The sequence below is a fragment of the Oncorhynchus masou genome, chromosome 30 (genome assembly GCF_036934945.1).
Source record: "Oncorhynchus masou masou isolate Uvic2021 chromosome 30, UVic_Omas_1.1, whole genome shotgun sequence".
Taxonomy (NCBI): Eukaryota; Metazoa; Chordata; class Actinopteri; order Salmoniformes; family Salmonidae; genus Oncorhynchus; species Oncorhynchus masou.
The window spans coordinates 13,148,347-13,173,354 of NC_088241.1; the positions used below are offsets into that span (position 1 = coordinate 13,148,347).

Here is a 25,008-nt window from a genome sequence, read left to right on the forward strand (position 1 = left end):
GGCACAATCATACATTACACAATAACTTATCCATCCCAGAGTTGCAGACATCCTGCAGGGAGGAAGAAGGGGAATGCCTTGTATCTTCCTCCCACCCTGTCCCTGAAGCCGCGCCCGTATTAAGTGAAGAGAGGCTCGAAGGTTGCAATGCATGTTCCCAGATAGGGCAACTCCTCCTTTCCTTCCTCACACACCTGAGAGAGAGTACCAGGGTCCTCGCAGTACACCACAGCCTATCTCTTGCATGCAAAGTAACGCCCAGTAGCAATTAAAGAAGCCAGTTACTTTGGGAACCAAATCTAGGGCGGGGAGCGCGCACGGCGCGTGTGACGGGCGGCTGACGTTTCCAACTGTCCTCTCCCGCAACGGAAGATGCACACTGTGGATGTTTGTATAAGCGCTGGAGACGGCCGTTTTCTGCATTTTATTAACGACGGCCACGCATCGTCAGTTGCCTTGCATCCCCACGGAACATCATGCGAGTAGGAGCGACGCACCCAATGCCATGCTGAGCAACTCCCCGACTTTTCTGCTGGCTCTGACCACCGTAGCCGGACTACTCCAGCGGTGCCACGGCTGGAGCGACGAGGACCTCCTGTTACCCCCCATCAACTCCACCAACAGATTCTTGGCCAACTTGGAGGTGGACGTGCACTACTCGAAGAGATCTGTGGAGGAGAGCGAAGCCTCCTCGTCAGACACTTCGTTACAGCCGTTGCCACATTGCAACGTCAGCGTGCAGAGACTTTTCCCCACCTCGCTGGTGGCTCGATGGGACAGCAATTTCGGTTTCCAGTGCGATGTGTTTATATATACCGCCAATAACAATGGAAGGGCTTTTTTCTCTGCTGCTATCAACAGAGCCATCTCACCTGTTTTCATCGAACACCTCGGAGTCACCGGCGGCCAGCAGGAGTTTAGACTGTGTGTTGGATGTGGCATGTCACGATACCGGCGATTCGGCAAGTCAAAGGCTCAGCAGACGGGGGATCCCATCAATTTCTGCTGTGTTGACTTCAGCCTTGACGAACTAAATGGGGACAAAAGTTGGAGATTGAACCGTAAACCCATCGAGTCAACTCTTGTGGCTTGTTTCATGACTCTAGTGATAATAGTGTGGAGTGTTGCTGCCCTCATATGGCCGGTGCCTATTATTGCAGGATTTCTGCCCAACGGAATGGAACAGAGACGGCCGAGATAAAGAATGATTAAATTCTGGAGATAAGCCCCCAAGCCAATAGGCTAAAAATACTGTAGAATACATATTTCAACGTTTTTTTCCCCACATTCTACCCGTATAAAAGAATGTCCGTTTCCAATTTTACCGTTTAGAATGAAAGAGTGTATTTTTGGCTTTGGTCTATTTCCTATTGATAGGCCTTCACTATAAGAAGACCAATAGTTTTAAAGATAGGTTGTGGTATTGTAAATCTAGCCTCTGTATTACATTGTCTATATAATAGGTGCATAGGTAGAGTGTGTTAGCAACATTTCACTGTAAACAGTGTTCATATGGTTTTAAATATTTGTAGGATTATTGCCTATGGCCCTGGCAGTGGTGTAGTGGTGCCTGAAGAAGTGGGTATACTCTAATTTTGCCAAAAATGTCCCAAACGGTCCGCCCAGCAAAGGAAAGGTGCCCTGTGTGAAAAATTATATGAGAAACAGTGACATACATTCTGTATTACCTAAAATTATATATTCCATATTGGTCTTTCACAGTCAGACCAACCCAAGCTGTACTGTGCAAGTAGGCTAATTGTAGACATACTATTGAAACAAATAAATTAGGCTGTCAACTGAGTCAGAAATTCAAAGGTTTCAGATCTATTTATTTATATTCAGATTTTCACTCTCAAAGTCACAATTTGTTTTATAGAAAAACAACTAAATTGGATGTTCTATGTCCATAACAATGCTTTCAATGTCCATAACAAAGTCCATAACAATACCACATCAGGAGACCACTTTTGAGCTCTGGGAAATATCTAAGATAAACTATTTTTGTGTAGTTGCCCTTTAATAATTCCAGTGTGATGGCACCGAGCACTGTTGTTTGTTAGTGGTGTTTCTGTAGCACGTGAGATGGAATTTGCAAAACAAATGGCCACTGGATTAATGCAAATAATCATCATACCATTCTGCCATGTGGGCATAGGCTCCTTTGTAGCTAGTTAACATTTCCCAGTTTTTGGGAAAGCCTTTCCATCTACCAGAAGATGGCTTATTGTTGGCATCACTATATTTTTCCTGTTACGTAATTGTTTGAAACCTAGATGTTTTACTCCATATTATGAGGCATGCCTTAGCATTTCTTCAATGGAGCCTATAGCCAAAATCCCACTGTAGAAAGGTGGAGGCAATTATTTGATAAAGACTTCCTCATATGCATTATCCTGTTCTTTCAACTTTATTTCATTGTCTAGCAGCCAAATGCATTATCCTATTCATATTAGCAACTGATGAAGGTTGTTGTATCTTTAGACTTCCCATAGTATCTACATTTCTTATGGATATTTCAATCTCCATCCATGAAAACTCTCACATGTGCGGTGCACATTTTAGAATGGTATTTTCCTGCTAATTTCATTTTGGAACATTCCCGTGTAGGCCTACCGCCATGTGCCCATTGCAGCATCTAAAATGTGAAGAAATAATAGTTTATCAACATTTAATTTAAGCATGAAGAAATACACGCAATGCCCACTGAAAACCTGTGCATACCCTCCGCTACACACACCACTGAAGCCTGCTATTTGTTGTGTTTATGTAGAGAGAAATTATAGTTTTCTCATGAACTTGAATGAAAAAGTGTGCTGTAATACGTGGTGGGTAGATCTTGTCAAGAATAAATGCATAAATGTCATAAGCCTACTTGAATTTATTTTGGATGTTGTATCAAATATTTTGACGTATAGGCAACCCCTCTCTGATATTGTTTAATATTATTTATAATGTTAGATTTATCTATATAACACAATTAAATCTAAGTTGATACCATATTTGTATTTATTTGTATGAGATAACACGAGTGAATAAATAAATAAAATGTATTTGTTTTACATAATACGGAGGTGAGGAGACCTATTTATTTTGAACTAACGGCTTCGTGACCGATTACACGAATAGACTGGGTCGGTGAAATGTGCTATGGTCTGTAACTGAAAGAGAAACGACAATGCTCCATTCTCTGTTTGAGAGAGCTTCAGGGAATAGCAGCTGGGAATTTGCATTCATCTTTCAAATGTGAGTTGGCGATTAGAATATTTTAGGTAAGCAAGTTGATGTGCTTATGTGTTTCTGAGTAACACACAAACCACTGTGTACAAACTGGTTGAATTTGTCAACACATGGAATCTACAGCTATTGTTTCAATTCAACCCAGGGTTCAAAAAAAATAATAGACCATACATACATACCTGAAACCTAGGGTTTCAAGCTTTGTTTGAGTTCAAATTTAATCTTCAAATTAATAATTTAAATGTTATGTTGGACTCACGTCTCCACCTCAACCAAAAAGCATGGTTAAAGAGTAGGACTAAATCAATTACACGTTATTGAAAGTGAATTTAAACGTTGATTAGATTAGATTAAGTCCTATTATTTAACTTAGATTTTTGTTTGAGATGGAGACATGAATCCAACATATAAATCATAAATGTTTCTACAAACTGGACATTGAATTGTGTTCGGTTGTCAACGCAACCAAATATCACCATTTGAAGGACATGTATCTTCTGCTTGGATAGTTCCACCTGTGCCACTGAATAAGTCTGCCTTTGATTCCAGTTTGTCTACAAATGTATAATTTATATGTTGGATTCAAATCGCCATCTCAACCAAGAATCAAAGTTAAAGAATAGGACTAAATCAAACGTTAAATGCACTTTAAATACAGCTTTATTGGATGTAATCCTATTTAACTTTGATTATTGGTTGAGATGGAGATGTGAATCCAACATATAAAATATTAATTTGTAGACAAACTGGACTTAACGTCAGACTAAATCAGCGGCACAAAATATACATCTCCTTCAAATAGTGATATTTGGTTGCGTTGACAACAAAGCACAATTGAATATCACTTTTGCGATACAGTAAATAGCCTGTTAACTTGTCGATAAGTTAACAAATTGTATGTTGGATTCACGTCTCCAACTAAACCAAATTCGATATCCTTTAAATGTCGATTTTTTGGTTGTGTTGTCAACCAAACACAATTCAATATTACTTTTGTAATAGAGTAAATAGCCCAAAACTAAGTATATCTTACAAACTAATGTAAGAGTATTTATTAAACCTTAAAATGAGTAACACATCCATGGTCACAACGTGAAGATAGCCTACTGTAGCTATAAATGACTTCTTATGTCATCATAGAAAGTGTGCATGTTGAAGATAGCATGCAAAGGTTGCAGGTCTGTAGAGAACTTGTAAGGGTTGTCGTCGGGAGAAAGGGAGGAGGACCAAAGCGCAGCGTGGTAAGTGTTCATGATGATGTTTAATTAAACCTCAGAACACTAAACAATAAATTACGCCGTGATTTACCGAAACAATACCGTGTGGCCCAAACACTCACACGGAAACAAACACCCACAAATCAAAAGTGAAACCCAGGCTACCTTAGTATGATTCTCAATCAGGGACAACAATTGGCAGCTGCCTCTGATTGAGAACCATACGAGGCCGAACACAAATACCAACATAGAAAAACAAACATAGACTGCCCACCCCAACTCACGCCCTGACCGTACTAAAACAAAGACAAAAACAAAGGAACTAAGGTCAGAACGTGACAGATCTTCACAATTGCTATAATAATCTGTGCAGAATCTTGAACAGCATTGATCACTTGCACTATGTACTTTCATGTAATCTCAACTGCAATCCAGGTAATTTGGTTGTGCTATGAGATTAACCCATTTAATCCCAAATTTTTCCCAGACATGAAAATATCTAAATATTGTGTCATTAGAAAGCCTTTGAAATAATCAATCATATTTTTTTTACGTTTTCATGGAAAAGTAGGTATAAAGGTGTATTTTATGGCCGTGGGATAATGTGATGTATACTGAATTAACATATTTCTCCTATGCACTCATGAAAATGCTTCTATATCCCAGCCCAGTTATTAACACATTTAAAACTCTGTCACTAGCAGTCCCCAGCATTGCTACTAGAATTCCCCATCACATTCTAGTGTGACTATTTTACACATCAAAAACCCTTATACAACATGATATGAATACTGAGAGAAAAAACAAAAATCAACAACCATCAATGTATTTCAACATTGGTACTTTAGTGCAACATGTACTGAAACATTAATATTGTAACTTTATTGAAACATTTTAACTTGTACTTTAGTGCAATATTCATTGTAACATTGTCATTCACTGAACAAAATAATATATATATATATATATATATATATTATACACATACATATATACATACACACACACACACACACACACACACACACACACACACACACACACACACACACACACACACACATATATATATATATATATATATATATATATATATATATATATATTTATTATAGAGGTAGGCTTCAGGTTGGCTTCAGAACCAAGTGCACGATTTGTTTGTGCATCACTATTTTGAACTACGATCAGTCAGATGCTGTAATACATTATGTCTTGAATCAATTGATCCTCTTTTCCAAAAACATTTCAGTCATTTTGATTGTCTTTTTCCATTTTTCGTCGACTTTTCTTTTCTTCCGTTGTACTGCTTCTCCTCACCCTTTATTGACTTTTCTATTTTTCTTTCATTGGCTTTTTCAGCTCTATTTCATTCTCTCTTATCTCCTTTTCTGCTGTCCATGGTATATCTTGAAGCACTCAATGTGCAGTGGCGATTTCCATTTCTCACATGCATAGGTGTGCGTTTGTCACAATGACAACATCTGTGGAACCGGTGCAACGTGTTGATTGGCCAGTGAGAAGCTTTTTCATATCTTGCCTGATCTTCAATAGTAGCAGCCAGTAGAGATCTCCTTCCGTGGCTCAGTGGTTTCGTGCCAAACATTTGCATAAGAGACTGTGCCACTATCCATGAGAAGGTGAGCAGGTTGATGGTCCCTCCCATAACATCTCTGTAAAATAAATGGCTGTTTACGAGTGCACTGTTGAGAGACCATGCAAAGATGGGCCACCACCACTTCTTAAACCTGATGGAAATATGGTATCTTGAAACCTGTAGGTTGTGAAGTTCAACACCACCCATGTGCTCATTGTATCGGTTGATGCATTTTGGTTGTGGGACTTTGTCAAAAGGCACGTCAGGCTCCTTGTTCTATCTCTTGACAGAGGTCTCACTGTATTTCTCCTCCATGTTGGTTGCCACTGTGACAATGTTATTGTCTTTCTAATGGACCAGCACCTTGTCTCCTTGGGTCAGAACCTCAGAGGTTCCCCGAGGTAACTTCATGAAGTCCTTCTGTGGCTTGAATGGAACATCAAACAGACAATTTTGCCTCATCGTTCCAGAGCTCCCATATCCTCTTTTTGTCATTTCATCGAGGAGTGCAAGCGAAGTGAAGAGGTTGTCATGAAGGATCTTGCAACCTTGAGGCACCTGAGATTGCTCTGCAACACCAAGAACGACACTGGGTCCATGACCTAACCCAGTCTCAGGAAGGAGAGTGTGAGGTGGTGAGGGGTAGGTCATCATCACTGATAATGTTGTTCCTGTCATGATCAGTTTGCATAGGTTCAGCATATACATTCAACAGCCTGGCTGGCAAATGGCCTGTCTCCCCCTCATAATCCAAATCTGACCCATCGCTTGTCTGGGCAGTCACCTAGATCCAACATATCCAGAACTTGACTCAAAGTGAAACTAAAAGAAATAACAGAGTAGAAAGTTAGATAAAACAAGACCTATGTATGTGTATATCTATGTCTATCTGTGTTATCCTGCCGGTCACTATTGTTGCCGTCAACATATTTACTCATTCTATGACCACACTGAACAAAGTTGAGTAATTGCAAATGCATATATCAAATATTAGACACCTTAAAGATGATGTGTACCAAAAATCTTTTTCCTATCTGCATATTAACGTACTTTACTAACCTTTTGTTTGGGAGCTTTAATGCAGCCATCGTCTTCTCATGATGCAACCAGGAAGTAAACAGCTCTGGTCATGTGACAATTTAAAATAAACATGTAACACTGCACATATTTCATTGTGACTCTTTATTATTTAAATCTTTTTTAAGGTCACTATTGTAACTGATGTGATAAAATAGGTTAAGCACAATGATTACACATTAAATGTTGTATAAATACAAAATATCTGACATTGTATTCCCATTTGAACTTTGTTGTGCTTTTAAATGGTTGAAAGTGCAGTGATACATTGGGAATTCAAAATCATTCTGGCTGACTTTTTGAGTGTGTGAATAAAGATTGAAATCTCATTGATCAACATCTCAACCAAATATTACCCACATTTCCACGTTGAAATGACATGGTGTGCCCAGTGGGAAGCATCCTTGTGTTAAATTATGTCTGTGAAAGGAGAGAAGAATCTCTCTCAACAAGCTCCTTGCACCCCCTTTTGTTGATCCTCCTTGCTGCTCCTGTTCACAGTCATTACCCCAGTCATAGCTTATCCTCGCAGGGAACACTCCTGCATCTCAGGCCCTTACCACCATCTCTCTGGTGAATTCACGGATAATCAATAACATTGCTTGTTCCAACTTGTTTCTTTCACTGTCAGTCCCAATCCCCAGATCTTTAGCTATTGCTTGTCTAGGAACTTTAGCTATTGCGTTGTCTAGGAGTGTCAGGTGAATTCAGCACATGGCTCTAATGCATAGATGGTATGTGTGCTATATTTGCCATGTGTGCTTGAGTGTTACAGAAAAATGGCTTCTGCTCTGCTGGACAATCTAAGGCGGCATTATTATTGAGTTATTACATGACAACAAGTCATGGATTTCAACTTTTGAGCACCACGTAGTCTAATGATGATCACCCTATTTTTAATTAAGTTGAACTTGTTTGGTAAAGAAAAACAACAGTTCATGGTGTGGCCAAATGATATGTGGCATTGGTCCAGTGAAGCTTGCTATCGAGGTCTAAAAGGCTAGATTTGACTAAATACCTATCAGACCCCAGTCCGTTCATTTTGTATTACATTAAAGATTATTTGTCTATAAACTTTTTTTAAACGGCACCGAGTTCAAATATGTTGCAATTCTTTAAGCAACAACTCACCTGTCCGAATGACTGCAAGAGGAACGCCTTACCTGAGAAGTGACGTCACACAGCAGGAAAGCAAATGTAGGTGTAACCCATTTTCCTCAAAGCAAAAGAACTACACGGAGGTCCAAAGCCGTAGTTGTGCCAATTTTAGTTCAGTTATATAGCTTATCGTTTGAGATACCGACGCTGAAAATAAAGGCATGACTTTATCAACGGTCGGCTGGGCTGTGCAGCTTTTGGGGATCGCGTACGCCGTGTTCGTTCTATCAGGTAAATCTGCTTACTCAGTTCCATTACATTACACATCCTGGGGAGTTTTGTTAAGAGCCGTGATGCTCGGTCTGAACGATAACAAGCGTCGCATGCGGTAAGGTTTTGGGGAAGCATAAGGACATTGTCTTTCATTTCGGATAAATTGTTACACATCCTTATAGGGTTAGATTGAAGACATAGTGGACTACCTGTGCTAATTAACCCTCCTGTTGTGTTCGTTTCATGTTAATTATTTCTGTGTTCCCGGTCCATCCAAAATGACTGCCCCATTATAGCTGATTATACATCCATAATAATACATCCATAATAATATACATATTATCACATAATGTTGTGTTAGATCTTTTTATCAACTTAAGTTCTTGTGAACATTACACGTTTTGAACTTCTATTTGCAATTTATGGCCTGTAGGCCTCATTGACCTGAGCTCATACAACTAGTTTTTGAGTAAAAAAAGCACAATGTATGGATTATTTTGACTGGAAAAATACTCAGATGAAACACATTGTGCTATTTATAACAGACTACTTTGTATCAAAGTTTAACAAAGACTCTCTCCACCACACCAATGTCATGATCAAAGATATGATCAAGAGCCTCACATCCAGTAAATCGTTAAGGTCATTGTGCTGCGATATAATTAATTGTGAGCAAGGCCTCAAAAAATCTTTATATACCAGACCTGCAAGAAAAGTTCTATATATTATTGAAACAATGAGTTTCATGGACAACAAACTGCTGGAAAATAAACTGCTTCATCGATAAGCCTTGAGGAGGGCGGTGGAGTGTAGCTGTGATGGTGGGCTGTATGTTCAACCTATGGCTCAGTCTCTCCTTTTACTCCAGCTTCTCCTCAGGGATGTTGTCCATGTTTGTGAGAATGACAACAGGTGTGGTTCCCATGGGGGAAAGATTATATTGGGGAAAGGTTTCCATGGGGGTTGCCATGGAAGCCAAGAAGGGTGGTGGGAGTTACGTTTCACATTCCCAGCTCCTGCAAGGACCTGCAGGCCTACACCCACGCGCTGTCGGATGCCCGCTGTGTGTTTGACATGGGGGTGAGTGGAGGAGCTTATTACTGGGTATTAAGGGGGTTAGTTTACATGGTCAGATAGAGTGGTTATGAATTAAGTCTGTCTAGGTTGTCCTCTGATCAGGAAGGTTAAAGGGCCAACCACACCAAGGACCATAACTAAATGATCTATAACTACATACGTTGGCGAGCATCCAGCTCCTTTATTGTTCTGTATGTTGAAGGAGATGTCGTCTACCGTTACAGGCAACGTCTGCCGTTACAGGCAACGTCTGCCGTTACAGGCAACGTCTGCCGTTACAGGCAACGTCTGCCGTTACAGGCAACGTCCGCGTCTACCGTTACAGGCAACGTCCGCGTCTACCGTTACAGGCAACGCCCGCGTCTACCGTTACAGGCAACGCCCGCGTCTACCGTTACAGGCAACGCCCGCATCTACCGTTACAGGCAACGCCCGCGTCTAACGTTACAGGCAACGTCTACCGTTACAGGCAACGCCCGCGTCTACCGTTACAGGCAACGTCTACCGTTACAGGCAACGCTACCGTCACAGGCTCTACCGTCACAGGCAACGTCTACCGTCACAGGCAACGTCTACCGTCACAGGCAACGTCTACCGTCACAGGCAACGTCTACCGTCACAGGCAACGTCTACCGTCACAGGCAACGTCTACCGTCACAGGCAACGCGTCTACCGTCACAGGCAACGTCTCTACCGTCACAGGCAACGCCCGCGTCTACCGTCACAGGCAACGCGTCTACCGTCACAGGCAACGTCTACCGTTACACAGGCAACGTCTACCGTCACAGGCAACGCCCGTTACAGGCAACGTCTACCGTCACAGGCAACGCCCGCGTCTACCGTCACAGGCAACGTCCCGTCACAGGCGTCTACCGTCACAGGCAACGCTCCGCGTCTACCGTCACAGGCAACGCCCGCGTCTACCGTTACAGGCAACGCCCGCGTCTACCGTTACAGGCAACGTCCGCGTCTACCGTTACAGGCAACGTCCGCGTCTACCGTTACAGGCAACGTCCGCGTCTACCGTTACAGGCAACGTCTACCGTTACAGGCAACGCCCGCGTCTACCGTCACAGGCAACGTCTACCGTCACAGGCAACGTCTACCGTCACAGGCAACGTCTACCGTCACAGGCAACGTCTACCGTCACAGGCAACGTCTACCGTTACAGGCAACGCTTACCGTCACAGGCAACGTCTACCGTTACAGGCAACGCCATCTGCCGTTACAGGCAACGTCTGCCGTTACAGGCCAACGTCTACCGTTACAGGCAACGCCTGCCGCGTCTACCGTTACAGGCAACGCCCGCGTCTACCGTTACAGGCAACGCGCCGTTACAGGCAACGTCTACCGTTACAGGCAACGTCCGCGTCTACCGTTACAGGCAACGTCCGCGTCTACCGTTACAGGCAACGTCTACCGTTACAGGCAACGCCCGCGTCTACCGTCACAGGCAACGTCTACCGTCACAGGCAACGTCTACCGTCACAGGCAACGTCTACCGTCACAGGCAACGTCTACCGTCACAGGCAACGTCTACCGTCACAGGCAACGTCTACCGTCACAGGCAACGTCTACCGTCACAGGCAACGCCCGCGTCTACCGTCACAGGCAACGTCCGCGTCTACCGTCACAGGCAACGTCCGCGTCTACCGTCACAGGCAACGCCCGCGTCTACCGTTACAGGCAACGCCCGCGTCTACCGTTACAGGCAACGTCCGCGTCTACCGTTACAGGCAACGTCCGCGTCTACCGTTACAGGCAACGTCCGCGTCTACCATCACAGGCAACGCCCGCGTCTACCGTCACAGGCAACGTCTACCGTCACAGGCAACGTCTACCGTCACAGGCAACGTCTACCGTCACAGGCAACGTCTACCGTCACAGGCAACGTCTACCGTCACAGGCAACGTCTACCGTCACAGGCAACGCCCGCGTCTACCGTTACAGGCAACGTCCGCGTCTACCGTTACAGGCAACGTCCGCGTCTACCGTTACAGGCAACGCCCGCGTCTACCGTTACAGGCAACGCCCGCGTCTACCGTTACAGGCAACGTCCGCGTCTACCGTTACAGGCAACGTCCGCGTCTACCGTTACAGGCAACGTCTACCGTTACAGGCAACGTCCGCACTGAACTAAAGGCTGCCGCTTTCAAGGCGCGGGACACTGATCCGGACTCTTATAATAAATTCCGCAGCTGGCCACAACCGGGAGACCCATGGTGCGGCGCACAATTGGCCCAGCGTCGTCTGGGTTAGGGGAGTGTTTGGCCGGCAGCGATGTCCTTGTCCCATCGCACACTAGCGACCTCTGTTGCGGGCTGGGCACATGCGCGCCTACACGGTCGCCAGGTGTGGCTGGCTTCCGGGTTAAGCTGGCTTTGTGTCAAGAAGATGCGGCTTGGTTGGGTCATGTTTTTTGAGGACGCACGGCTCTTGACCTTTGCCTCTCCCGAGTCCGTACTGGAGTTGCAGCAATGAGACAATTGGATACAATGAAATTGTGGAGGGAAAAGGGGTCAAGGTTTTAAAAAAAAAAAAAGATTTAATCCTACTACACCGGCTCTGATGCTCGTCGGATGTGGCAGGGCTTGAAAACTATTACGGACTACAAAGAGAAACCCAGCCGCGAGCTACCCAGTGACACGAGATACCAGACGAGCAAAATGCTTTTTTGTGCTCGCTTCGAGGCATGCAACCCTGAAGCATGCATAAGTGCACCAGCTCTTCCGGACGACTGTGTGATCACGCTCTCCGTAGTCGACTAGAGTAAGACCTTTAAACAGGTCAACATTCGCAAGGCCGCGGGGCCAGATGGATTACCAGGACGTGTACTGTGACCATGTGCTGACTAACTGGCAAGTGTCTTCACTGACATTTTAAAACCTCTCCCTGTCGGAGTCTTTAATACCAACATGTTTCAAGGAGACCACCATAATCCCTGGGTCCAAGAACACTAAGGTAACCTGCCTAAATGACTACCGACCCATAGCAATCACATCTGTAGCCATGAAGTACTTTGAAAGGCTAGTCATGGCTCACTTCAACACCATCATCCCAGAAACCCTAGACCCACTCCAATCTGCATACCACCCCATCAGAACCACAGATGATGTAATCTCTCCTGCACTTCACACTGCCCTTTCCCACCTGGACAAAAGGAACACCTGTGTGAGAATGCTGTTCATTGACTACAGCTCAGCGTTCAACACCATATTGCCCTCAAAGCTCATCACTACGCTAAGGACCCTGGGACTAAACGCCTCACCCGGCAACTGGATCCTGTACTTCCTGACGGGCCGCCCCCAGGTGGTTAAGGGTATGCAACAACACATCTGCCACTCTGATCCTGAACGCTGGGGCTCCTCGGGGGTGCGTGCTCAGCCCCTTCCCGTACTCTGTTCACCCACGACTGCGTGGCAAAGCATGTCTCCAACACCATAAAGTTAGCTGACATCAACAGGGGTATGTATGCCTGATCACCAACATGGTAGAAGCAACGCTCCCCATCCAACCTGACAGAGCTTGAGAGGATCTGTAGAGAAGAATGGGAGATAATCACCAAATACAGGTGTGCCAAGCTTGTGGCGTCATACCCAAGAAGACTCAGGGCTGTAGTCACTGCCAAAGGTGCTTCAACATGCATTCAGACCCTTCACTCAATACTATGTGATTTTATTATTATTAGTAGTAGTAGTTGTAGTCATTTTTTTATTTTTATACATTTGCTAAGATTTCTAAAAACCATTTTTTTGCTTTGTCATTATGAGGTATTGTGTGTAGATTGAGGAGGGAAAAGTGATGTGATCCATTATATGTGGGATGAGACAGTATTTCACTAACATCAAGGCGGTGGCCCGTTCCTGTAGGTTCATGCTCTACAACATCCGCAGAGTACGACCCTGCCTCACACAGGAAGCGGCGCAGGTCCTAATCCAGGCACTTGTCATCTCCCGTCTGGATTACTGCAACTCGCTGTTGGCTGGGCTCCCTGCCTGTGCCATTAAACCCCTACAACTCATCCAGAACGCCGCAGCCCGTCTGGTGTTCAACCTTCCCAAGTTCTCTCACGTCACCCCGCTCCTCCGCTCTCTCCACTGGCTTCCAGTTGAAGCTCGCATCCGCTACAAGACCATGGTGCTTGCCTACGGAGCTGTGAGGGGAACGGCACCGCAGTACCTCCAGGCTCTGATCAGGCCCTACACCCAAACAAGGGCACTGCGTTCATCCACCTCTGGCCTGCTCGCCTCCCTACCACTGAGGAAGTACAGTTCCCGCTCAGCCCAGTCAAAACTGTTCGCTGCTCTGGCCCCCAATGGTGGAACAAACTCCCTCACGACGCCAGGACAGCAGAGTCAATCACCACCTTCCGGAGACACCTGAAACCCCACCTCTTCAAGGAATACCTAGGATAGGATAAAGTAATCCTTCTCACCCCCCCCCTTAAATGATTTAGATGCACTATTGTAAAGTGGCTGTTCCACTGGATGTCAGAAGGTGAATTCACCAATTTGTAAGTCGCTCTGGATAAGAGCGTCTGCTAAATGACTTAAATGTAAATGTAAAATGTGTGTGTGTGTGTGTGTGTGTGTGTGTGTGTGTGTGTGTGTGTGTGTGTGTGTGTGTGTGTGCGCGCGTGCGTGCGTGCGTGTGTGCGTGTGTGCTCAAATACAAATGCATGTGGCGGTCTGGGAGAGGGAGTGTGGCTATCTGATGAATGGGCATGTGCCTGAACTCAATTTTATACACTAATTGTAGTCTCAGCCATTAATTTCTTATGACGGGTTATTTTTGACCGGGAACACCACAGGTGTACAAAGGTTAAAAAAAACACAATTTTTTTAATGAAAATCATCAAAATGAATTTTGTGTGTTCAGATGCCCTGTGTGGAATAAGTCATGGAACCTTATGACAATAAGATGAAATGAACTGCAGTTTTCAGAGAGAAACTTGTAAATCGGTCCAATTCGACCGGAACACAGCAGGAGGGTTAACTATCTTCTCCAAACACCTGTGTGTAGATGGAAGACAGTTGCCACAATACTGTCTGCTGCAACTGTGTTAAAACCAAAGAAAACAATGTACAGTACAGTAAGTTTGTATTTTGCATTTGTGAAATGATTTGAATGTGATATGAAATTAGAGGGATTTATGTTTCTAGAACCATACCGTAATTGAGATTCGATTCACGTTTAGATGGAGCATTTGGCTGTTTAGGCTTCCAGAGCCAATTCACCACAGAACATGTAAGGTTCTTGAACTAAGGAGTAATGTTAAGCTCCTTTTGTCCAATATATGGCCCGCTTTAAACATTTAGAAGTGAACTGTAATACATTTGTGATTATTGTGATTCTGTAAAAAAATATATACAAAAATGTAACTGAAGAATAGGGAAATTATTTGAGTTCCTTTTTATTTTATGACGAGGTCATTGCATTTGTCTCTATACTATAAAGATGAAAATGTGTATATATAGATATATATACAATGATATGTTCTATGACATGTTTCCCATGATAACACTTACTGATAGACACTAACAGTATTATGAAGTTGCAGGGATATTCTTGAATTGGAAGAGGATGTATTATATAGGTAGACAATGCATTAAATCATTGTTGTTGACACTGGCACAACCACACACAGACCTTTGAAAGGCCAGTCAGTTTCCTAAAACAAAAGTGTGTAGATGGGATGCAAATGACAAACAACATAGATGTTGACTGGTCCATGTTGTGCTTTATGAATAAACATAGGAAAACGTCTTTAATGCATACGTTTGGTTCAGTGGATAAATAGGAAGGATGTTGAATGCACTGTTGAATGCATTGGTTCTATCCAAAAGCCAACTAAGTAAGGAAAGAACTTCCAACTCATTTAATATTTTATTAGGAATCAGGTGGACCAACGGCTTATCAGTTTCTATATGTAGACCAGGGCCACTGAGTTTGCATTGAAGATTACGGGGGGGGGGCAGTATTTGCATAGGTCAGACAATAGGATCAGCATCAAAAACAAGGAGGATGAGGCTCAGGCACTCTGCGTATATTTAAAAGGCATTAGAGTGCCTTGGTCCACTTTGTTTTTTTGATGGCCAATTAACCCCTTTATCAAGAGCACCTTCAATTTACAAATATCTACTATTGTATTCTAGCAGCACTTCCCTTTGTTTTTTTCTACAATCTGTAGGAGCAGTTTGGTTTGTAATAATATAGCTAGGTAGTCAGAATAATGTTTAGTCAAGCATCCAGAAGTTCTGGCTTACACATCTTATCCGAGTGTCAACAGTGACAGCTGGACTGTAATAGCTGTACATGTAACAGCGAGGCACAAACAAGGCTTTCCAGTAACGTCTCCAATGTCAAACAGTCACACAATCAGATTATATCTTGGCTACATTACTAGGTAAGGTTTTGGGGAAAGCATAAGTCAGACAGATAGAGAGAGAGAGAGAGAGAGAGAGAGAGCGCGCTTGTATGTGTGTGTGTGTGCTTCAGATAGAGAGGGAGATTAAGAGAGTGATTGTCTAAAGACAGATTAGGACGTTTACAGATACAGCATCACAGATATATGACAGTCTGAACTGTTGAACGGCCAGGCCTATGTTTGTTCAGTAGGCCCTAGCTCACAGACGTGGGGCTGGTTAGTCATACAGGAAGTGGAGCCAAGCTGTTGACATCGATCATCTCCCTACACACAAAAAAAAGGACATGAGGTCAGGCTGAGAAAAACTGATCAGTTGTCTTTTCTGTCTACTGAGTAGTAGTCTTACATGACAGTCAGAGAAAAAAAGGATATTGTTTTGTATTCTAAGACTCTGCTTATGTTTTGTACAAATTAATATAGTTTTGATAGAGGTGTGGTTATGTAAAATACCCATGTGGTATAGAACAACCCTGCCTCCCCAACTGATGCCACTCTTCTACCTTAATTCATCAATCCCTTCCTTGGTTGTTGTTCATTCAGAGGGTGTGACACTGACCCTCACCCCTGACCAGGGCACTACTCTCAACATCAGCCAGAGTTCAGAGCGCAGCAGGGGGTCAAAGTGTACGGTATGCACTGGTACAGGCTTGAAGAAGTCCTGCTCCAGGGCTGGAAGTGATTATGTGGTGCTGCTGACAGACCCCAAAGCTGCTGTGAACATGGTGTTCACCTGCACCAAACCAGAGGAAGTCTTTACTGTGGAGGTGGTCAGGGAAATAGGTAAGTACTCTCTATGAAATATATAATGGTAGTGGTTCCATGGTATTTAGAGTGTCCATAGTATCCTTAGAGTGTCTATAGTTTGTCCACATGGTACAGAAATACAGTGTCGTTACAGTATAGGCACATTGTGCACTGTAGTTATATTGCTATTACATAGTGCTTACAAGTGGGATACCTGTGTGCATTTTCATAATACATAGTCCATATTTGACTGTGTGTGTGATCATACCTGTGTGTGCGTCTCTGTATTGACTTCCTCTAACTCCTACCCTCCTTCCATCAGATTGTACCACAAAGTCCTGTAATGGGGACATCACCCCCATTGAGTCTAGAACCGGTACACTTCCACTCCAGAACTTCAACCGTACCTTTATCTGGAACCTGAAGGCCCCGGTTCCACGGGCGTTCCATTTGGACTTCACCCAGATGGGGCTGAGACAGATCCTGCCCTCTGAGAGATGTCCAGACCAGCACACGTATACCCTGCTAGCCCTCCAGAGGACAGGGGAGGCTGCCATTGGGACGTACTGCAGGAACGGCAGCGTCTCTGGGGCTCAGGTCTTGAACCAGGGCAGGCTCTCTCTGGAGGTCACTGGAGGACGGGAACTGAACCCCACCATGTTCAACGTGTCTGTTGGAGAGGAAATCAAATGTGAGTTGGTCAGACAGTGGTTTCAGATAACTGATGTAAAATCACAGTGTTTTCATTAATATAAATGGATTTCTATGTTTTTAGTCATGGCCACAGACATGATTTAATGGACCTGGTTAACATTGTATTTTCTGACACTTCATCAACATATCATTGTCCCTCAGCACTTGCTGTCCTCAAAGTGACTTTACCGGAAGGGATGTCATCTTCGGAGTTGCTCTCTCCAAACTACCCAAATAGTTTCCCTGACGATGACCTGATGGAGTGGAAGTTTGTGGTCCCTCCCAAACACAACGCTACGGTTGTCTTCCTGGGTCAGACCCAGCCGCAGTGCCTGAAGAAGGAGCCGGCTGTGGAGTATCACTACAGTAACGGGCGGTTCGCGGTGGTGAAGAAGCTGTCGGACCCCCAGCCGGCCCAACGTCGGGACTCCTTCTCCCTGATCCTAAGGAACTGTGAGATGAACAGGATCGGGGACGGCTCCACTGGTCTCTCCCTCCACTTCAAGGTTTCAGCCAAGAGGAGGAGTCTTCCAGGTCACTACAGGACACTGTGTACAATAAACTAGATGGCCTTAGAAAACTTTTTCCAAAACCCTCCTTGATTATCCCCAGCAATTTGACTGACTTTATCTTTTCCATTACCAGCATGCCTGATTCAACTGGTCAACTACATCAAGCTCTTGATAACTTGAATCAGGTGTGCTAGTACTGGAATAGGGAAGTGGAATGGCTAGGTGTTCTCCAGGAAAGGTTTGCAAAACACAGCTTTAGTAAAAAAGGAGAGGATGAATCATGTGTGAGTTTGTGGAAAGCCCTGCTCTTTCCCTCTCAATTCCTAACACGTATGAACACCGAAGGCAATCTTTTCCATTCCAACCATTACATTGAGGCAATCCTCCTATAGCTCCTCCCACTGAGACTCAACTGAAGTCATGGTACCTACAGTGCATTCGGAAAGTATTCAGACCCTTTCACTTTTGCCACATTTTATTACATTACAGCCTTATTATAAAATTGATCAAATGTTTTTTCCCCCTCATCTATCAACACACAATACCCCATAATGACAAAGCAAAAACAGGTTTAGGCGATTACAGCCTCAAGTCTTCTTGCTGATCCTCTCAAGTTCTGCCAGGTGATGAGCGGTGCCTGGTTTCCTCCAGATGTGATGCTTGGCATTCAAGCCAAAGAGTTCAATCTTGGTTTCATCAGACCAGAGAATCTTGTTTCTCATGGTCTGAGAGTCCTTTAGGTGCCTTTTGGCAAACTCCAAGCGGGCTGTCATGTGCCTTTTACTGAGGAGTGGCATCCGTCTGGCCACTCTACCATAAAGACCTGATTGTTGGAGTGCTGCAGAGATGGTTGTCTTTCTGGAAGGTTCTCCCATCTTCACAGAGAAACTCTGGAGCTCTGTCAGAGTGACCATCGGGTTCTTGGTCACCCACCTGACCAAGGCCCTTCCGCCCCGATTGCTCAGTTTGGCTGGGCGGCCAGTTTTAGAAAGAGTCTTGGTGATTTGGTCTTTGCTCTGACATGCACTGTCAACTGTGAGACCTTATATAGACAGGTGTGTGCCTTTCCAAATCATGTCCAATCAATTGAATTTACTACAGCTGGACTCCAATCAAGTTGTAGAAACATCTCAAGGATGATTAATGGAAACAGGATGCACCTGAGCTCAGTTTCGAGTCTCATCACAAAGGGTCTGAATACTTATGTAAATAAGGTATTTTTTTCTAAAATGTTTAAATGTACAAATATGTTTTTGCGTTATCATTATGGGCTATTGTTTGTAGATTGATGAGGAACAAATGTATTGCATCCATTTTAGAATAAGGCTGTAACTTAACAAAATTTGGAAAAGGTGAAGGGGTCTGAATACTTTCCGAATGCACTGTATATTAGCATTTTTTGCTCATCTTATCCAAATTATCATAAAGTATCAAAGGGATGGGTGACCATCCCTTTAAGGCCAATTGTTGTGTAGTGTCACATGTATTTAGATAATGTAGTAGTAGTGGTAATAGCTACTGTAGTTGTACAGATCCAACATATTACAATTCATTATAATAACATGGAGCTTTTAGATCAGTGGTAATTTGACAAACCACTCTGTCTTGTGGTTAATGTTTACAACCACAAAAGGGATTACTGTAGCTTTAATATACAGTTGAAGTCAGAAGTTTACATACACTTAGGTTGGAGTCATTAAAACTCATTTTTCAACCACTCCACAAATTTCTTTTAACAAACTATACATCTACTTTGTGCATGACACAAGTAATTTTACAACAATTGTTTACAGATTATTTCACTTATAATTCACTGTATCACAATTCCAGTGGGTCAGAAGTTTACATACACTAAGTTGACTGTGCCTTTAAACAGCTTGGAAAATTCCAGAAAATGATGTCATGGCTTTAGATGCTTCTGAAATGCTAATTAACATACTTTGAGTCAATTGGACATGTACCTGTGGATGTTTTCAAGGCCAACATTCAAACTCAGTGCCTTTTTGCTTGACATCATCGGAAAATCAAAAGAAATCAGACAAGACCTCAGAAAACAAATTGTAGACCTCCACAAGTCTGGTTCATCCTTGGGAGAAATTTCCAAATGCCTGAAGGTATCACGTTCCTCTGTACAAACAATAGAACGCAAATATAAACACCATGGGACCACGCAGCCGTCATATAACAGCTCAGGAAGGAGACGCATTCTGTCTCCTAGAGATTAATGTACTTTGGTGCGAAAAGTGTAAATCAATCCCAGAACAACAGCAAAGGACCTTGTGAAGGTGCTGGAGGAAAGAGGTACAAAAGTATCTATATCCACAGTAAAACCAGTCCAATATCGACATAACCTGATATGCCGCTCAGCAAGGAAGAAGCCACTGCTCCAAAACCGCCATAAAAAAGCCAGACTACGGTTTGCAACTGCATATGGGGACAAAAATCATATTTTTTGGAGAAATGTCCTCTGGTCTGATGAAACAAAAATTTAACTGTTTGGTCATAATGACCATAGTTATGTTTGGAGGGAAAAGGGGGAGGCTTGCAAGCCGAAGAACACCATCCCAACCGTGAAGCACGGGGGTGGCAGCATCATGTTGTGGGGGTGCTTTGCTGCTGCAGGGACTGGTGCACTTCACAAAATAGATGGCATCCTGCGGAGGGAAAATTATGTGGATATATTGAAGCAACATCTCAAGACGTCAGGAAGTTAATGCTTGGTCACAAATGGGTCTTCCAAATGGACATTGATCCCAAGCATACTTCCAAAGTTGTGACAAAATGGCTTAAGGACATCAAAGTCAAGGTATTGGAGTGGCCATAACAAAGCCTAGACCTCAATCCCATAGAAAATCTGTGGGCAGAACTGAAAAAGCGTGTGTGAACAATGAGGCCTACAAACCTGACCCAGTTACACCAGCTCTGTCAGGAGGAATGGGCCAAAATTCACCCAACTTCTTGTGGGAAGCTTGTGGAAGGCCACCCGAAATGTTTAAAGGCATTTCTACCAAATACTAATTGAGTGTATGTAAACATCTGATTTATTTCATTCTCTCTGCTATTATTCTGACATTTCACATTCTTAAAATACAGTGGTGATTCTAACTGACTTAAAACAGGGAATATTTACTAGGATTAAATGTCAGGAATTGTGAAAAACTGAGTTGAAATGTATTTGGCTAAGGTGTATGTAAACTTCCGACTTCAACTGTATACAGCTTTTAACATTGCAGATGTCACTGGGGCAGACTTTTGGTATTCTTCTTCCTAAATGTGAAATCCTTGTATTAATTTTGCTGCGTGCCTGCATGAGTTATAGTAAGTTAGTCAGTGGAAGTGGATGTGCAGCTACATGTATATGATTTCTTTGCAGTGTTGTGCAACGTGGACCTGAGGAAAGAGCGGAAGCTTTCCCTCCATATTGAGAAGACTAACCTCATGTCTGACTGTGAGCTGAAGCTGAACTCTGTCACCCAGAAGAAAATCACTGTTCCCTCAGGGAAGATCTCTCAGTTGTCCTTCCAGGACTGCCCAAGTCAGGAGCTGCTACTGACCGCCTTCAGAATCATAGGTAACTAAGGCCTAACTAGCAACACTGCTCTGCTCTGAGTTATACAACCATAAGCATTATTATTAACACTATGCTGCTCGCCCAGTCACTAACTTCTCATTGTGTTGGTCTGGCTTGACGTCATAGAAAAATAACATGATTTACCATTCAACATGTGTGTGACTGTGGCCTTAAGCCCTAACTAAACAATCACTGCAATTCAATGCTACATTTTTGGCTTCCATTACACTTGAAACAATATCTGGAGTGTGGTAATTAGGATGAACAAATACTTTGTCCTTCTTGAGATCCCAAGGCACCACAAACTCATGGTACATATTGAACTTTATTTTGGTTTGTATCCTTTAACTCTTCTCCATTTCTCAGAGTGCCATCAGTGGAGGGGCTGCCCAGCAGCAGCAGCCCCTGTCCCTCTGACGGTGCCCGTCCTGGAGAGGTGTCTTCCCGCCCCCCTGGGCAGTGTCACCTGGATCCTCCGTCCCCCTCAGCATGGCACGGTAGAGCTCCTGCCCACTACTGGCAACCTGAGGCAGTCCCTGCCAGAACAACCCTGCAACGGCTCTGTCACTCTCACCGTGGCCGAGGACGATGACGGCACCACCGTGGGTCAGTTCTGCCCTCAGGGAGCCATACACAAAGTCCAGGTCCACACCAACGTGTCCATTACAGCTTCAGCCTCGACCATGGGAGGCAAAGAGAGGTGGCCATTCTCACATCCTTTACTCAACATCTCCTTCACCAGGGAGATTGCAGGTAACATGTTTTAATTAAAGATTTAACTGTGTTATTGTGAAGTGGAAACATCTAGGAGCAACAACAGCTCAGCGGTAGGCCACACAAGCTTACAGAATGGAACCACAAGAGGGCTGAAGCACTTAGCGCGTAAAAAGTTTTGACTGTCCTCGGTTGCAACACTCACTACCGAGTGAGTTCCAAACCGCCTCTGTAAGCAACATCAACACAAGAACAGTTTGTAGGGAGCTTCATGAAATGGGTTTCCATGGCCGAACAGTTGCACACAAGCCTAAGAACACCATGCGCAATGCCAAGCATCGGCTAGTGGTGTAAAGTGGTGTGAAGCTCACTGCCATTGGACTCTGGAGCAGGGGAAGGCGTTCTCTGGAGTGATGAATCACGCTTCACCATCTGGCAGTCCAACGTTTTTTTTTGTTGTTTTTTTTTAAATGGTTCGGGCTAGGCCCCATAGTTCCAGTGAAGGGAAATCTTAATGCTACAGCATACAATGGCATTCTAGAGGATTCAAATTTGTGGCAAAGTTTCAGCATGACAATGCCCCATGCACAAAACGAGGTCCATACAGAAATGGTTTGTCGAGATGAGTGTGGAAGAACTTGACTAGCCTGCACAGAACCCTGACCTCAACTCCATCGAACATGTTTGGGGTGAATTGGAATGCAGACTGCAAGCCAGGCGTAATCACCCAACATCAGTACCCAACCTCACTAATACTCTTGTGGCTGAATGGCAGCAAGTCCCTGCGTAATGTTCCAACATCTAGTGGAAAGCCTTCCCAGAAGAGTGGAGGCTGTTATAGCAACAAAGGGGGGACCAACTCCATATTAATGCCCGTGATTTTGGAATGAGATGTTTGGCGAGCGGGTGTCCACATACTTTTGGCCATGAAGTTACAACTTTAATGAATTGTTTTACATAAAAGTAGTACTATAACTGCACATATTTTATTATCCCCCTGATGTACACACAGAGAGATACATCTTCACGGTATACCCAATGAAAGGAGTACCAACTCTCCTGGCCACCCCTAGTTGGCCTGTGGGAATGAAGTCCTACTCCACTGTGTCCTGGATCGTCAATGTCCCCTCCAAGCTGGAAGCTCACCTCATGTTCGACAACATCAGCCAGCCCAAGTGCAGCAACCGCCACACAGGCATCAGGTACAACTAGGATAGAATGGGGTACCCCTCTGAGATGTCCTCTCTATGTTTCTTCATTCTAGGGAGTTTTTCTTGGCCACTGTGGTCTTTCTTCCTTGCTTGATCTTGGGGTCCAGGCCGGATTACTGTAAAGCACTTTATGATGTGCTGTAAATAAATACATTTGATTTGATCAGGGTGCAGATCCTGGGCTCCCTGGAGGAGATGTACAGCCGGCGGGAGGACGAGGAGGCAGGCAGGAAGATCATTGTCTCAGAGAGCTTCTACCTCAACATGTCCAACTGTATGCCTGAGAAAGGAGACTTCAGCATGCTCACACGGATCACACTGCACAAGGATAAGAGTGAGTGACCGACCATGTGGAGTAGTCATCATGATAAGCAATGTTGTTCTATCTCCTCTCACTCCCTTCTTCCACAGGCCCTCTCCATAGGTTGTTTGTTTAAAGTGAATTTGAAAATGCAGTGAAAATCTAACGCTCCATGTTTTTCAGCATTTCTCTATACCATTCTAATATTTTGTTCATTCTGGTCTTACTACACTGAGTATACCAAACATTAGGAACACCTTCCTAATATTGAGTTGCACTCCCCCCATTTTGCCATCAGAACAAACTGAATTCATCAGAGCTTGGACTCACTCATTAGGTAGGATTAGGCAGCTGCCTATGGCGGCAGATTGACGAGGGTGGCATTTTGAGGTAAACTGACAATTTTCTGAGCTAAACTGACCAAAAAATGAACGTTTTTCTCAACCAGTGGCATATGGCCTTTTTTTTAGGTGAGGATTGATGCCACCCTTTGATAAGCAGTGCCCACTTTGTCAAAGGCAAGGGCGCAAAATATTCTGCTCTGCACCAACATTCAGTCAAAGAAAATTATCTAACATGAATCAGGTAGCAGATATAGGCTATGGAAGAAAGAGTGTGGCCTTTTCTGTAGCCTACAGACTGGAGATATAATGTAATGAGACAGACACTTTTTACATCATACAGGTTTCTCCCATTAAATAGCCTAACCTAAATGGCGCTCAATCAAATAAAAAATGTGTTGTCATGTTAACAAACAACATATCCTAAAAACAGGACAGGTCAAAGTTAAATGGACAATATGGAATGGACAATCACAACTGTTTTCCAGGAGTTTCACCCCATTGTCGTGATCAGTGGTTTCAATTTTGTATCTCTCCATTTTTGACAAGCTGATCATAGCAAAAAGTACTTTTGCACTTCACGCTGTGCAAATAGGCTCATGATAACTCCTGATAAAGTTGGTAGCTGATTAGTCACAGGAATCCGTACTAATGAAGCAAATGAAACGACCTGTTTGACAAACAGTGGGCCTACCTAGCACATGGATGGGCATGCATAAAATTCCATTGGGGGCCACATGGTAGGCTACACCCCAGTAGGCACAAGCCAACGCCTTTTGGAAGTCTTTTGTGTGTGTTTTACAAAAGTTAGGATTACCACATTGATGGGCATTCATAGAATTCAATTTCAGGCTACACCTCTGCGAGCACGGATGCATGGACCAACTCCTTTTGGGTTTCATTTTTTGGTGCAGTCCG

At 43.8% G+C, this 25,008-nt stretch overlaps 2 protein-coding genes across 2 annotated transcripts in view; both read left to right on the forward strand.

The window, feature by feature from the left end:
- Nucleotides 1-345: 345 nt before the first annotated feature.
- LOC135523081 (transmembrane protein 158-like) lies at nucleotides 346-3,067 on the forward strand. Its single transcript, XM_064949808.1, has one exon. It carries the CDS (start codon nucleotides 506-508, stop codon nucleotides 1,199-1,201), a length of 696 nt encoding a protein of 231 aa, XP_064805880.1. The 5' UTR covers nucleotides 346-505; the 3' UTR covers nucleotides 1,202-3,067.
- A 5,257-nt stretch (nucleotides 3,068-8,324) lies between these two features.
- Nucleotides 8,325-25,008, forward strand: part of LOC135522076 (CUB domain-containing protein 1-like) — a 28,344-nt gene continuing 11,660 nt past the window's right edge. The window contains exons 1-8 of the mRNA XM_064947998.1: nucleotides 8,325-8,517; nucleotides 16,544-16,783; nucleotides 17,070-17,438; nucleotides 17,603-17,974; nucleotides 21,326-21,523; nucleotides 21,890-22,276; nucleotides 23,250-23,439; nucleotides 23,616-23,782. Of these exons, the coding sequence (XP_064804070.1) occupies nucleotides 8,448-8,517; nucleotides 16,544-16,783; nucleotides 17,070-17,438; nucleotides 17,603-17,974; nucleotides 21,326-21,523; nucleotides 21,890-22,276; nucleotides 23,250-23,439; nucleotides 23,616-23,782 (1,993 nt within the window). The 5' untranslated portion in view covers nucleotides 8,325-8,447. The remainder of the gene's footprint in view (nucleotides 8,518-16,543; nucleotides 16,784-17,069; nucleotides 17,439-17,602; nucleotides 17,975-21,325; nucleotides 21,524-21,889; nucleotides 22,277-23,249; nucleotides 23,440-23,615; nucleotides 23,783-25,008) is intronic.